Source organism: Danio rerio, chromosome 15, assembly GCF_052040795.2.
Source record: "Danio rerio strain M-AB ecotype USA chromosome 15, GRCz13ab, whole genome shotgun sequence".
Taxonomy (NCBI): domain Eukaryota; kingdom Metazoa; phylum Chordata; class Actinopteri; order Cypriniformes; family Danionidae; genus Danio; species Danio rerio.
In genome coordinates this window covers 51,191,543-51,207,881 of record NC_141035.1, presented here as the reverse complement: position 1 = coordinate 51,207,881, position 16,339 = coordinate 51,191,543, and the positions used below count along the sequence as shown (strand labels likewise).

At 39.3% G+C, this 16,339-nt stretch overlaps 1 protein-coding gene across 3 annotated transcripts in view; it reads left to right on the top strand.

Annotated features, from left to right (window-relative positions):
* The window catches only part of arap1 (ArfGAP with RhoGAP domain, ankyrin repeat and PH domain 1), a 135,825-nt gene that overhangs the window by 22,584 nt on the left and 96,902 nt on the right, over window positions 1-16,339 (top strand). For 2 of the 3 annotated variants that reach the window (NM_001443052.1, NM_001443053.1), the window contains 2 exon segments: window positions 5,593-6,098; window positions 6,147-6,561. In NM_001443052.1, coding sequence (NP_001429981.1) covers window positions 5,633-6,098; window positions 6,147-6,561 — 881 coding nt within the window. In that variant the 5' untranslated portion in view covers window positions 5,593-5,632. 3 annotated transcript variants of the gene reach the window in all.

Below are 16,339 nucleotides of genomic sequence, written 5' to 3'. Positions count from 1 at the left end.
ATTTTATTTATTTTGGTGGGACGTGTGAAAATTTTGTCAGGGCAAGTAAAAATCTAAACCACTGGTCCAGTCGGGCCAGTAGAAAATGACCTTATCGTTGAACCCTGTAACAATAGTCCATTTCTCTCTTTGTGCTAAAAAGTAAGTAACATTTTTGACATTTAAACTATTTTACACTGTAAATAAACGACAGAACAATAAATAAATAATTTTTAAAATAGTATTTGTCTAATGCGAGGGTTGAAATTAACTTTCTTACTTAGTAGCACCGCTGCACCCAACTTCAAACATTTTAGGAGCGCCAGTAAAAAAGAAGGAGCTCCCACCAAAAATAATTGAGCTGCACTGCAAATTGTAGATTACAGATTTATTCTATTTGAAAACATCATCAATCAGGACTAACAAAATCCAGAATCAACTGCCTAATTCTGTTGTCTCTTATTGATATTTATGCAATAATTGCAAAATGAATGTCTAATAATTTATAAAATATTATGATGACGATGATGATGATAATAATTCTAACAATGAACAACATTATCATGCTGCCTTGAATGCGAGTTATCTGCTATAAAAACTGCAACTGTTACATTGACAAATACATCTATGGTTTGCATCAAACAAAAATGAAGCACTGCAGTGAGAAATATACACGTTGCACTATTGTTTTTATGTCAATATAATAACCAGAAAAAACGGACAAACGAAAGGAAGAAACGTCTCAATTCTGCCACTCTTTAAAGGTTTAGGTTTGTGTTTGTGTCATTATAAATGCTTGGTCTCATTATGCGCTGATTTACATTTTTCTGTGTTTGTGGAAAACAGCCGACCCAATATATGAGCGGCGCAGAGCATCCTCGCGATGACCACCTGCGCAACACTGTTCTGTCATGAGCCGAAGTTTCAATTTAAACTTAGTAAAGTCAAGCTTCTTTCGCAAAGATCTACACTGTTAGATTTTACATTTAGCGTCTGATTGTGCTGAACGCAATGCATCAAGATTTAGACCATTAAACAGATGATCCACTCCGAGTCTTTCAGCAGTCTCTCTGGAAACACTGGATTGATCTCGGCTGGTGGATCATATCACCACGATCGCTCTCATCACCGCCAATATTTGTAACTTTTAATGGGATTGCAAACTTGTGTACTTTTCATTGCTTCTTCTTCAGATTTCAGCTGTCACAAAAGCCTCCGTCTCAAATAGTGCGCCTGAAAAGTGTGAGCGCGTCGCGTCACGTGCGCGTCCCTCCATTGGAAATAATAAACTTGCATGAGCTTGCTAGATAATAGTTAATAGAGTCAGTCCATGCTTTTCCCTACATTCATTCTTCCATGGCGTGGCGCCACGCCAAAATTGATCCGGCCACGGCTACGTTTCGGCTTTTAATCCAAAACATTCAGTCGTGTTTTTTAATAGCGGATTATAATCACACCAAAATGCATTAAAAGGTAAGTGAATTATAACAGCGCAAACTTTTCTGTAACCGTAGTAGTGCTGTGCGTCATTTGTTTAACCCTTCAAGGTTACGTGCCAACTGACTGGCTGAGTGACAGGTGCGTGATGCGAGAGCCGGCAAACACAATGTATAGCTATTTCACTTTACTTCAGGACACATTAATACAGCTCTGTAGGTCTGTTGGAGACATTCATAAATATTCCTAGCAAATGTTGCAGACATACTCGTTACATAAACGCACTAAATCGCGCGTTTATTTGAGAGCGCACAAGAAGATCTGTGCTTGAGCAGTGTAAGAAGTTTTGTGCACGAGCAGATAAAACCGGCGCGCAAGCAGAGAGATTCGCATGCTCGTATGCTATTACATAAATGCAATCTTGACTACTACTGCGATCGTACATTTGTCACTGAAATAACGCCACAGGTAGTCGGTAGATCTGTGCATAAAAGGCCTGACGCCAAAGCTGGAAAACATCCTAGAGGAAACACTGCAGTCATAGTTAATCCAATGTGCGTGGTTATTAGTCTTGGTGTACAAACTAGCGCACAGTTGGCATAACTTTGTTTAGTTGCCGCAGATTTGATTCGTGCAGAAACACAGTGTTGAGAAGCCTTTACGATTAATTAACCATGACTAATTAAAGTGAGGTTAATAGTGAAACCGGTTAATCGTTGCATCCCTAGTTGGTGGTTCATTGCACTGTGGCGACCCCTGATAAATAAGGGACTAAGCTGAAGAAAAAGCAATGAATGAGTAAAAACACATGCAAATGATATACATTTTGGTAAATTTATGCTTAAACTTTCCAATGACTCCACAAATCATGCTTGTGGGTTGCTAATTAACCAATTTGCAGATCTTCCAATGTGACCATTGCAAATACACACATTGTGATATCGATGCTCAAACAATATGCTGTGCAGCGCTAGTTGTAGCTGTGGGAAAAACAATATGGAGCTGTAATTTACTCTAAACCTGCCGGAACTACTTTAGCTGTGTGTTTATCTGACAATAACCAAACACCTGAGAGTGATCATCAGCCAATCAAGCATTCTGCAGCCCCGTAGGATAAATTATAGTAATTACCAGAACAGACTGACAGACTTGCAGTCAAACATGTTGTTGAGTGATTTGTATCTCCTGTACGATTCTTTCAAAGGTCTAATTTTCACGCTGTTGACGTCACGGATATATCTGTATCTTATCTGACTGATGAACTGGAAAATGATCTTATCTGAGCAGGAACAGGACGTTACATGCAGGAAATGAACTTTTTCTCAAATGCTGTGTTTTTTTTTTACTTTTTGATGTGCGCAGTGATATTAATCTTTATCTTTGTGTGTGTGTGTGTGTGTGTGTGTGTGTGTGTGTGTGTTACTGCTGAATTAATCACTTTTGTTGCTAGACATACTTTTTAATTATCAAATCAAATAAAACTATTTACCTCACTAAATTAAAATGTAAAACACGAGTCTTCATGATGTCCCCCTTAATGACCAAATGCAGAAGTGAACATATTTAGGATGCCTGAAGTTATTGTCTTCAGGATTTTTCCCCACTTGAGTTTCAATCAAATTTAAAACACGAGGAACAAAATGACACTAAATCGTCTAGAAATGAAACATTAAGATTTTATGATTAAGTTATTAAATTATTAAATAAAAAGAGACAAAAACGATTAATAAAATGATTTGTTGTTGTTTACAATGCTAATTTTTAATAATCACAGGCCACTTTATTAGGTACACCTTACTAGTCCTTGCCTTTAAAGCTGCCTTAATCCTTGGTGTCAGAGATTCAACAAGCTACTGGAAATATTCCTCAGAGATTTTGCTCCATATTGTCATGATAGCATCACACAGTTGCTGCAGATTTGTCGGCTGCACATCCATGATGCCAATCTCCCGTTCCACCACATCCCAAAGCTGCTCTATTGGATTGAGCTCTGGTGACTGTGGAGGCCATTTGAGTACAGTGAACTCATCGTCATGTTCAAGAAAGCAGTCTGAGATGATTGAGCTTTATGACATGCTGCGTTATCCTGCTGGAAGTAGCCATCAGAAGATGGAGACACTGTGCTCATAAAGGGATGGACATGGTCAGCAGCAATACTCAGGTAGGCTGTGGCGTTGATGCTCAATTGGTACTAATGGACCCAAAGAAAATCTCCCCCACACCATTACACCACCACCACCAGCCTGAACCGCTGATACAAGGCAGGATGATCCATGCTTTCATGTTGTCGAGGCCAAATTGTGAGCCGAGCATCTGAATGTGTCAGCAGAAATGGCGATTAGTGACAAGTAACTAGTTACTGTAGTTCAGATATATATTTTAGGGTTTCCTCTTAAAAAGTCTAAAATTGAAAAATCAAAATTTTAGGCTTTAAAAAGTCCTAAATTCTCTGTTCTAGGTATTAAATATTTCTGCACAGGTCTTATTTTTCTGATGTAACGCTACATCTAATGCTCATTTCAATTCTTTTTCGTTGTTGTTGCTTGGTTTTCGTGGTGTTGTAGTTGTTTATTTCACTAGTCCTAATCCTGCGGTATTACAACTACAAATGAGACCAACATGCAATAGCCAATCAGCTCTCTGTTGTTGAACTCAGTACGTGCAGTGAATGTGACGTCATCGCAAAGTTTGTGTAGGTTTGCTTGAAGTGCGTGTGACTCGATTTCGGCTGGCGGAGCGCACATTTTTTTTAAAACTCTGGTGAATATTTCGTGCAGCATTGCGCTTGATTTGAGTTCAATATAAAGCACTTTGAAGAGATTTTGTCTGAAACAGGTACGACTGTACACACATCTTGATATAGGGAAAGCCAGATGAACAACAATTCTTGGCTAGAAATTGCAACAGCCGTGGGAAAGGAGGAAAGTTTTTGTAAAAGAGGCCATGGCAAAAGTGGAGACCCAGATGGTTTTAATATTACAGAATATGTTTTTCCATCAGTCATAGGTTTTACACGTATGTAAATGTCACAATTTAGATTTTAAAGCAATTTAATAGTTACAAAATGAAATAAAGTAAAATAAATAAAGAAATTTTGTCTTCGATAACTGGAAAGAAATATTTTAATCTATCAGTTTACAGTATACTGATGCCCAATTTCTAGGCTTTATTGGGTGTTCATGGTCAGGAATTTTCGACCATTATTCCCATTTTAGCTTATAAGTACAGGGCACAAAGTAGTCAGACAGTAATAAGTGAATTGTGGAGTGGGCAAAATAAAAATAAAAAGTCAGTATTTTTAGTAAGTGTCCTCTTTTTTTTTTTTTTTTTTTTGCTTTATTCTTGTCATAATAAAAATATATAACTGTAGAGCAAGTCATGTTCTGTAGTCATTAATATTTAACTTTAATAGGTTGAACTGTCTGAGATATGAACAAAAGCAAGTGATGCATCAACGTTTGATTTAAAAACTCATGAATGGTTATAAAAATTATTATAATCGTTATAAAAAAAAATAATAATATGACTTAATTCCTGAAACTTTTTACTTCTCTGTTTATCCGTCTGACTTTACGGTCAGTTTCTTTTGACCACCCCCTGTCATTATAAGTAATGTCTCAATGGTGAACGCGGCAAGTGTAAAAGCGTGTAGTCAGCGGAGGTGCGCAATGCGGCGCCAGGCGAAAGTATAAATCAGCCTTACAGTTCAATTTGAATACATTTATTTTGCCACCAATTTTGTGATTTTAGCATTTTCTCTGAATGTATGCATGTTTTGGATATTATGATACAAGTCTTAAATTTAATACTTAATGGTCTTAAAAAGATCTTAAAAAGTCTTAAATTTGACATTATGATATCTGCAGAAACCCTGTATTTACTTTTCAGTCCTTTAGTTACAGTTACTTATAATATACTTGCCCTAAATAGTGTGAATAAATTCAGCAGTTCTGTATAAATCATAAATTCAAATAAGCAGTTATTATATATGTGAAGTTTATCTGTAAACGAATTTCGAGAGGAGCATGTGCTCATGATTGTTCTCAGCTGTTCCAGCGTCAGCTCATGACCAATTATAAATAACCAAAGTTTTCCTATCTCAATGTCTTCGTCTTGAAGAACCCCCCCTATTCTCACCAAGACTTACGCTAGTAAATTATTGTTGTTTTCTTTTAGACGTGCTCTCCCAGTCCTGATGACTCCCTGACCTGCTATCATGGAGAAGAAGTTCTGCAGTGTGCTTCTGCAGCATTCCAGTGCGCTCACCAGCGCTCCCATCATGCCCTTCACCCCGCCGTATGCTTCACAGCCTGTCAATGATTGGCTGAGTGGCCTGCGGCTCGACCAATACAGCGTAGCGTTTCAGGAGGCCGGATTGGGGACGTTGTGGCAATGTCAGGATTTAACCTCCGGCAAACTGCAGCGTCTGGGCGTATCTCTGCCCGGACACAGAAAGCGGATCCTCGGCAGCCTGCACAAGCTCTTCCCATCAGAAACTGGGATGGAGGATGATGAAGAGCGTGATGAAGACAAACCCGTCGCCAGAGAAAGAACCAAATTCCGAGACGGGACGCCAGAAAACTGTGTATTATCTAAAAATCCGCCTCCCGTCCCGCCACGAGTTACCGCTAACCGGCCTCCTGTTCCCTTCACATCCACAACACTGAGTCCTGAACACAAGACCACACCCACTCCTGCAAATCGACCAACGCCCACTCATGTTGAACGAGCCACGCCCACTCCTGCAAATCGAGCAACGCCCACTCATGTTGAACGAGCCACGCCCACTCCTGCAAATCGAGCAACGCCCACTCATGTTGAACGAGCCACGCCCACTCCTAGGCCACGCCCAGAACACTTGGCTCTTAAAGGGCCGGCGCCGCAGCTTCAGAGCAGAGCGTCTCCTGAGACTCCCTCATCGTCTTCTTCCTCATCTTCATCGGAGCAGTTTCACCTGTATGAACAGTGTTCCTCACCTGCTCAGGTGGATACAGGTGCTCCTCCGCTTCCTCCAAAGAGCTATGCTGTGGCTGTTTCTAAAGAGCATAAAGATGCTCCTCCGGTCCTCTACAGGCCTCCTATTCCACCGCCTCGGGGCTCCGTCTGCACCAGAAACCTGCCGTCCGGAAGCCCACCTGCTTTCAGGTACAGGAAGCTGTTTTTCTGTTTAATGTAGAATATATAGGGGGAATAATTATGCACTATTTATGCTTTTTTTTCTGCTTTTATCTTTTCAGCTGCTTTATAATTTCAAATATTTGTCATAAATATGAGAACCTTAAAGGGTAAATCTCCAACACTATTCTTTTAACCATCATAATGTCCTTTCCTGCAATATCTGAAAATGTATTGTCTGTGTTTGGATTTAATAACTAATGTTATATGATGCATTTCAGTTTTGAATATCTTTGTTTTGGATTGTTTGCATTGGACAGGGTTTTCGCGGGGTCTTAAAGTCTAAAATGTAAAATCTAAATTTTAGGCCTTATAGGGCTCTATTTTGACAATCCATGTGCAAAGCGCAGGGCGCAAACGCATTCAGGGCATGTCAGAATCCACTTTTGCCAATATAAGGAGGGAAAAATCCGCTTTACTCCATGGCGCATTGTCTAAAAAGGTTGAGCTTATTTTCTTAATGAGTTTTGTGTTTTGAGAATAAACCAATTAGTCTCCTCTCCCATTCCCTTTAAGAGCCAGTAGCGTAGCGCCATAGCGCATTTGCTATTTACATGGCGACTTTGTAAGTGGAAAAACTGAGCATTTCACTAGCAAGAAAACAGTTAAACAGAGCATCTGCCGCGCAAGAATGAGAGATAAGGCCTCTCATAATCTACTTTCACTTTCGCTCTTGGATAGGGAAACCTTGTACGCACAGATATCAGTTAGCCTATAAATAATTAATTTAGTTTGTTAAGCTCAGAGATTTGTGTCAAAACTATTAAATTCAGTTCTAATTTCCAGCAAATAAATAAATGAACAATAATAATGAAGTGTGTTCAAACAACTGAGTTATATCCTAATACACATGCTGTGCTCCATATGGTCTAAAACCTGACAGGTGGACAAATCTAAGCTTGTTTTTAATAAAGCAAATATAAATATGGATATAATAAATAATACTGCTAATAATAATAACATTATACAGAAGCAAACTGTTATGAATGAACTGAAAAAGCCTCCCGAGATGAAGAAGGCATGAAGGCAGTGGTTTTATATTTATGTAGGGTAGAAAATAATATGTTTTATAATATTTTAATCCTTTATATTCATATCCTATACATATCCTTAATATTTCTTAAGAGGACAGCAGAGTCGCACAGTTTTCTTTACCACGTCCGTGATGGTTGAAATTTAAGGTTATATTTTGTTTATTTGAATTTGTTTATGAGTGAAGATTAAAAGTCAACATCTGACAAGAACTTCACAGAGTTCTGTACTGGACATCATTAACCTGCATTCTGCTCACGGGGCAGCAAGAAAATAGATGAAGGAGTGGAGCTGCGGTAAAATAATGAAGACAAGATTGAGGATATGCTCAAATAAATAAGTAAATAAATGAATGTACAAGTGTGACTGCTCAGAGAGCAGGCTGCTCAGGACAGCGGCCCTCGTGGCCAAAATACGGCCTGGCTCACCGGGAACACTCCGGGTCCTCCTGATTAGCCAATCCGGGCCTGCACAGCATATCAACACATTTCAAATCTTCATTTACCACACTAACAGTGTCAGCTGAAGATGAGTGCAGTGCATTGTGGGAAGCATCACCTGACACTGTGTTTTGGACAAATGTGTAGTGAATGACCCGCTTAAACTAAATTCTGCCTGTTATGCACATACTGCAGGAGTAATGAATAATGAAGCTCATCATCATCATCATCATCATCATCATCACAGCCTGAAAACTCATCATATTTCATTATTTTTCACAATGCACTTGCACAAACACTAGTGCTTAGTGTTTCCTGTCCTCTGACTGGAGGTCACTGAGTCATGTGACCTGTAGACCAGCACACGGGTCACACACACACACACACACACACACACACACACACACCAGTGGAAATGAGTCAGGGCTGGAAAATGCTGTTTTTCCCAGCAGTGTGTGTGTGTGTGTGTGTGTGTGTGTGTGTGTGTGTGTGTGTGTGTGTGTGTGTGTGTGTGTGTGTGTGTGTGTGTGTGTGTGTGTGTGTGTGTGTGTGTGTGTGTGTGTGTGTGTGTGTGTGTGTGATTCAGCTGAGGATTATTAGAGTCTTATAAACAGCCTTATGAACAGCGCCGCCCTCTGGTGCTCACAGAAACTGCACACTCATGTTGTGTGTATATCAGGTCACTGTATGCTCGAGCTGCTCAATATGTCGTTTCAGCATGGATGTGCAAATCTGCAATGTCACTTCAGTTTGAGTTTATTCACCCAATAGGAAATGTGAGTGGGATTATTATAGTTGACTTTGTGACGTTTAACCTCAATGGAGTGAACGTTAGTCATGTGCTTGATTGCTTTGTTTTAAAGGCTTAAGAAAGAAGAAGCTTATTTAAACTAAGGCTGAACAATATCTGGTTTGAGCATCGATATCAAAATGTTTGTTTGTGCAATAGTCACATCACAGGGTCAGATCATTTATTGAAGATTAAACTGTAAAAAATATTATTCAATATTAGAATTATTTCATTGGGTGGCTCGGTGGTTACAATTTCACGTCACAGAAAGAAAGTCGCTGGTTTGAGCCTCAGCTGGGTCAGTTGGCGTTTCTGTGTGGAGTTTGCATGTTCTCCCAGTGTTGGTGTGGGTTTCCTCCGGGTGCTCCGGTTTCCCCCACAGTCCAAACACATGTGCTATAGGGGTTTGATTACCAAACTGGCCATAGTGTATGAGTGTGCTTCCCTTTAGCTTATGACACGTATAACTTCATATTATTATTTAGCATATATAATCAGTGCTTTACATATTCAGTTATTCTACGCCAGGGGTGTCCAAACACCTGGAGGACAGGTGACCTGCTCCAACCTGCCTCAACACACCTGCATGGATGTTTCTAGAAAGCCTAGTAAGAGCTTGATTAGCTAGCCCAGGTGGGTCTGATTGGGGTTGGAACTAAAGCTGCGTCCCAAATGGCACACTATACACTATGCACTCATGCACTATGTACTTATGCACTTACACACTCAACAGGATAGTTTATGTATGTAGTGTCGTCCCAAATGGCACACTAATGTTTTTTTACTAAGCGGAAATTCAACCCGTTTCCCTGATGACGTTTGACGGTCGCCAAATCAGTGAAATAAACGACCGAATTATCAAATAATACCTGCCGTGAGTATAACCGCATTCACCATCGGGAGACGCTATAATCACTCTCATAGGAGAATTTTGCTTTCACCATCCAAAATAAATAAAGTTATTCAACATGTGCGTCCGATAGCTCCGCCCCTTCCGCTACGTAAGCAAACCTGCGGTGGTTGAGTGCGTGAAGTGTCCATCATTACACACTACTTTAGCGGCTGAATGAGTGCATCATCCGGGTAATTAAAGTGCACGTATTATTTGTAGAGTTTTCAATGTGAACACACTACTTACACTCTTTATACTACAAAATGGCGTAGAATAGTGCATAAGTATGCGATTTGGGACGCAGCTTATGCTTTGCAGCCCTACATGATCGAGCTTAAACATGCCTGTTCTACACAATCAGTCATCTCATAGCAGGCTCCAATAACCTCTGTGGGCTTATTTTACACATACCCAACTGAGCCTGGCTCATGTTTACTGCATACTTGTTGAAAATATGAACTGAGAGAATGCTTCACACTGAATAAAAAATCTTCTTCAGCCACCAGGAAAAAAATGGCCTGCACAGTAAATACAAGCTTATTTATGCACAAACGTAAACAGACATGTCACGTTGTGGTCTTCTAAGAGCGTCAGATGAGTTGGTGTGTGTGTGACTGGATGCTCTGCTCAGTCTGTCTCTGTTTGTTTTTCTGTCTTGAGCACTAGATGGCAGCAGTTCTTCTTTTTCAGTCGCTGTCGCTTCCTCAAACCGTCCTCCACTGACCCACAATGCCATGCATGACGTGTGTGTGTGTGTGTGTGCGCGTGGGGTGTGTGAGATAGTCCAGCCTCCAAACGCAAACTCAGCCTTTTCTCCAGTGTGTTTGGCAATGAGATTCTTCAGAAAGATCTTTTACTGTCAGAAGGTGATTCACTTTCTTGAGAAAAGGTGTTTGGGGAAATTGTGGATGTTATGGTGATTTATTTACGTTTGACTTTACATCTTCATTATTACAGAAAAAACACACTCTTACTATTATACACTATTATACACTACTCACTATTATACACTGATGTAATCATAAGAATCTTTAATAATTTTTAATTGTAAAATTAATTTAAGAGTTAATTTACTTTACTTTATTTAAGAGTTTATTAATTGTAATTTTTAAAATGTAAACAAAATTAAAACCAAATTTACTGTTTAATTCCTAGACTTTTTTTTGTTTTGAACCAGGAAGAAACATTATATTCAATTATTCATTCATTCATTCATTTATTTTCTTTTCGGCTTAGTCCCTTTATTAATCAGAGGTCACCACAGCGGAATGAACCGCCAACTTATCCAGCGGGGGATGCCCTTCCAGCCGCAACCTATCACTGGGAAACAAAACATTATATTAATATTAATAAATAAATACTTTACATTTAAGTAATAAATCATATTTCTCAAGTTACTTATCATGACACTTTTTTTTCTTAAAAAATAATTTTATAAAAATTAAATAATTACGAATACAGTAAGATGTACACTCAGTGGCCACTTTATTAGGTACACCTGTACAACTGCTTGTTAACGCAAATGTCTTATCAGCCAATCACATGGCAGCAGCTCACTGCATGTCAGCATGTAGACATGGTCAAGAGGATCTGCTGCAGGTCAGAGCGAGCATCAGAATGGGGAAGAAAGGGGATTTAAGAGACTTTGAACGTGGCATGGTTGTTGCTGCCAGACGGGCTGCTCTGAGTATTTCAGAAACTGCTGATCTACTGGGATTTTCACGCACAACCATCTCTAGGGTTTACAGAGAATGCTCCGACAAAGAGGAAATATCCAGTGAGCGGCAGTTCTGTGGGCGCAAATGTTTTGTTGATGAGGCCAGAGGTCAGAGGAGAATGGCCAGACTGGTTCCAGCTGATAGAAAGGCAACAGTAACTCAAATAAGCACTCGTTACAACCGAGCTCTGCAGAAGAGCATCTCTGAACACACAACACGGCCAACCTTGAGGCGGATGGGCTACAGCAGCAGAAGAGCACACCGGGTGCCGCTCCTGTCAGCTAAGAACAGGAAACTGAGGCTACAATTCACACAGACTCACCAAAACTGGACAATAGAAGATTGGAGAAACGTTGCTGCTCTGAGTCTCCATTTCTGCTGACACATTCGGATGCTCGGCTCAGACAACATGAAAGCATGGATCATCCTGCCTTGTATCAGCGGTTCAGGCTGGTGGTGGTGGTGTAATGGTGTGGGGGAGATTTTCTTTGGGTCCATTAGTACCAATTGAGCATCAACGCCACAGCCTACCTGAGTATTGCTGCTGACCATGTCCATCCCTTTATGAGCACAGTGTCTCCATCTTCTGATGGCTACTTCCAGCAGGATAACGCAGCATGTCATAAAGCTCAATCATCTCAGACTGCTTTCTTGAACATGACGATGAGTTCACTGTACTCAAATGGCCTCCACAGTCACCAGAGCTCAATCCAATAGAGCAGCTTTGGGATGTGGTGGAACGGGAGATTGGCATCATGGATGTGCAGCCGACAAATCTGCAGCAACTGTGTGATGCTATCATGACAATATGGAGCAAAATCTCTGAGGAATATTTCCAGCAGCTTGATGAATCTCTGACACCAAGGATTAAGGCAGATCTGAAGGCAAGTACTAGTCAGGTGTACCTAATAAAGTGGCCAGTGAGTGTATGTAATTTTTACATCTTTTTAATAATTCAAAATAAAAGAGTTTGAATGAATGAGAGAGTTTTAGCAGTTGTTTTATATTTTTCTTTTTAGAATGTATAAATAATATAGTTGGAGATCATTTATAGACCGTCACGATGTATTTAACATTCATTCATTAATTTTGTTTTTACGCAGTGGATGCCCTTCCAGCCACAACCCATCTCTGGAAAACACACACACACACACACACACACACACACACACACACACACACACACACACTCTCACACATAAAATACAGGCAATTTAACTTACCCTATTCACTCCACACAGAAGCGCCAACTGACCCAGCCGAGACTCGGACCAGCGACCTTCTTGCTGTGAGGTCACAGCATTTTAGTAATAAATCATATTTACACATTACCTACAATAACACTTTTTTTCCTCTATAAAGTTGAGGATCATTGCTGAAATTAGATCTTTTTTTATTGTTTAAAATAATTTTATATTATTATTTCTTATTTTTATAGTAGAAAGTCAGTAAAAGTTTCTGATAAAGACTCTTCAAAATAGTGTACAATTATATAAGATATTGTTTTTCACTTTATTAAAAAAAAGCTCCCATATATTATAAATAATGTTTATTTGATCATGTTATTAGGCTAAACAAAGTTTTTTTTTTTGCATTCAGTGTTTTTTTGTGGTTTGACGTGTGTTGAGATGACACGTCACAGACCTGTGTGTGTGTGTGTGTGTGTGTGTGTGTGAGAAGCAGGAGGCAGAATTCAGGAAGCTCTTTGTGTGTTTTTGAAGGTCTCGGCACACACAAACTCACACACACACTTACACACACTGCGTTCGGCTCTAAAAGTGTTTTCCTCTTCCGTCTGTTTTGTGAGGCGTCTTCACGTCTGTAACTCTCTGTGTTTCACACTTGTTTGTGGGACTGAATCTGCTGGTTTTTGGATTAAATCGGGACTTCTGCTGTTCTCGCCTGAAGTGGCCTTATTTGGCGTGCGTGCGCGCTCGTAATGTGGAAGTGAAGGTTTGTTGTTCTCTTTCCTTTGCTCCGGTGTTTCTCATGTGTTGTTTTATTTCTGCATGATATCGGCCATCGTTTTCTCTCTGTTTTATTGCTCTGATCAGGTTTGTTGTCATGTTATTCTTCCGGATGTGAGTGAGTGTGTGTGTGTGTGTGTGTGTGTGTGTGTGTGTGTGTGTGTGTGTGTGTGTGTGTTGAGGTATTCACAGAGAGATGAGTGTCATCACTGTATCTCTTCTGTTCAGTAGTTAGAATTAAACAAAGTCAATAAGTTAAAGTGTTTGGAGCGACCTCAGCATTCAGTGCACATCTCGTGAGTGTATTCTTATATTGAGCTTGTGTTTGTTTGCTTGGATTAATTCCTGCTAGTCAGTAGAATTATTTCATCAGTTATATAATTGACAGTGTTCACAATAAAGGCTGTATATAAGTTTACTAGATCAGAAAGAATTGTTTCATAAGTTAAAGTGTTTTGCATTTAATTTACTAGTCGATAAGAATTAATGCTTGCTGAAAGTGTTTTTAAATTTAAGTATACTAAGTCGGAAAGAATTGTTTAAGTAGTATTAGTATTGCATATTATCTGAGCAATGCCAGCATTATCCTCTTAAGGCCCAAGGGGCTTTTTTGTACATGCATTTTTTATTTCTCTTTGCTATTTGGGCTTATTGGAACCTAATTAGATTAAAACCTTAGTATCATCTCTTAATATGATGTACTTTTAGAGATAAATGATGTCCATATATGTGGACTCGTGGTCTGACTTTACATAAAACACTTTTTTCCTAAATGTTTTTAATGCATTATAAACACATACATATGTTGTGAACATGTTTTGACTATCAGAAAGTAAAAACTATTTTTTTTTGCCCATTTTGGACAGTTAAAATAATGTTTGGGACATTTTCATATGCTGCAGGATGACACTGTATGTCTGTAACAAAATATAAAACATTCAAAGTGCTTTAAACAGCCACTTAAGAGCTCAAATGTGCCGTCCACAGATGTGGCCAGTAAGCCCTAGGCGTTTAAGGATGTGACATTTGCAGTAAAAACTCCAAATACAAATTGAAAGTGAGAGTAAATGTTAACATTATATTGAAACATCTGTTTATATTTTCTAAAAGTACTCACCACAGAGTTATAAATTCAGAAATATACCAATCTGTTAACATATTTCCTATTTTAAATGATGGAAATAAAGATGTATTATGAATGTGACCAAGAAGTCTACAAGTTTAAAGTGTTCAACACACTTTGTAGAAATTCTGTGAATTAAACCCAAAATAAATAATATTAATCAAGAGGATAAGAGTAGCTCACTGTAGAATAAACATGAGTGATTGTATTTTATTTTGAATCCATGAGTAGGCAAGGGCCTGTATAAGATTCTGACGGTATGATAACCTTGGATAAAAATATCACAGTATTGATGACTGCTCTAAGGCTGTGTTCACACCTGTGAATGGATTCAGTTGTTCTGAAACAGAGATTACAGTTGTTACATTGTTGCTCTTTGCTCTTGGAGCGGTTCACTTTCACACTGCACAGTTTCTAATCGGACCAAAAGAGCTAAAATAAGTCACTTGTGAGTAAACTCTCCTCACATTGGTCAGAGTGTCAGGGTTTATTTTGCAGCGTCCCGCTCAGCTGTCAGGAGAGGTGGTGGTTTGGTGGTGATGGACAGGGTGCGCGTGATGTGTCTGAGGAGAGATGCGGTGGGGAGGGGTGAGAAGGGTGCGCGACGATGCCTATTTGAGGACCGGGAGGGAGACGCTAGATTACCGGGAGATCATCACTTATTTGCGGGCATCCGGAGACTCACGAAACTTCCCGCCCTACTCATAATTCTCTCTTCATATAGCCGTAAGCCTATTACATATCCATAAAACACTGTGATATAACTACGCTCGGATCGGATCGATTTCTTACTGCAATCGAACCGCTCCAGGGTTCGTTTCAATCGAGCCGAGACCACCTCATTCAGGCGATCTCAGAGTGATTACTTTGATGCGGAACAGAGCGCGATCGCCCTGTTCACATATGCCAAACGAACCGCGCTAACTGGGCAAACGAGATGCGTTCCCAAACAAAAGTGTAGGTGTGAAAGCAGCCTGAGATATATATATATATATATATATGTGTGTGTGTGTGTGTGTGTGTGTGTGTGTGTGTGTATATATATATATATATATATAAAATGTCTGGGTAAAAAAACAGACTTTTTTCCCCTATGTGCACAATATATTTTAATTTGGGAAATTTATTGGGAGATTTTATAATGTTTTGGAGCAGTAAACATGTCAGGCTAAATAACTCAAATGAATTATGGACTTCTGCTGTCTTCATTTGTTTCATAAACATATTTTTTACCATTTAAAATGGCATCTTTGGAGATCTTTTCTGCTGGAGATGCTGCTGTCCTCAAAAACAAAAACAAAAAATGTAAATAAAAAATCTTACTCATACCTTAGGAATGGTATAGCAGAACATTTGGACAGTTTTAAGACCTTGACGATAAACCTTGAATATGGTTATCGTCACATGCCTATTCATGAGTGTAAAGCTTTATCATGGATGTGACCGATGTAAAATAGCCACTTGTGTGACTTTTGGTAAATCAAATATAATTGTTTGTAAACTTTGACAGTAGCGATGCAGCGATTATAGACTTTGATTGTATGATTATAATCTGAGGAATGATCACGATTGTTATGCATTCATTAATTTAAAAACACCACTAGTTTAGTAAATCACATGAAAACTCCTGATATTTTAGTGTCATTATTGCTCCTCTGTAACCAAATAATACACAAAATCCCATGATCAGGAGAATTAAGGGTATAGAAGAAGATGTTATGGTAACGTTAGATGAGTAAGCTAGCATTAACCAGGCGGAGGAGGCTGACGGCAGCGCAGCGCGGAC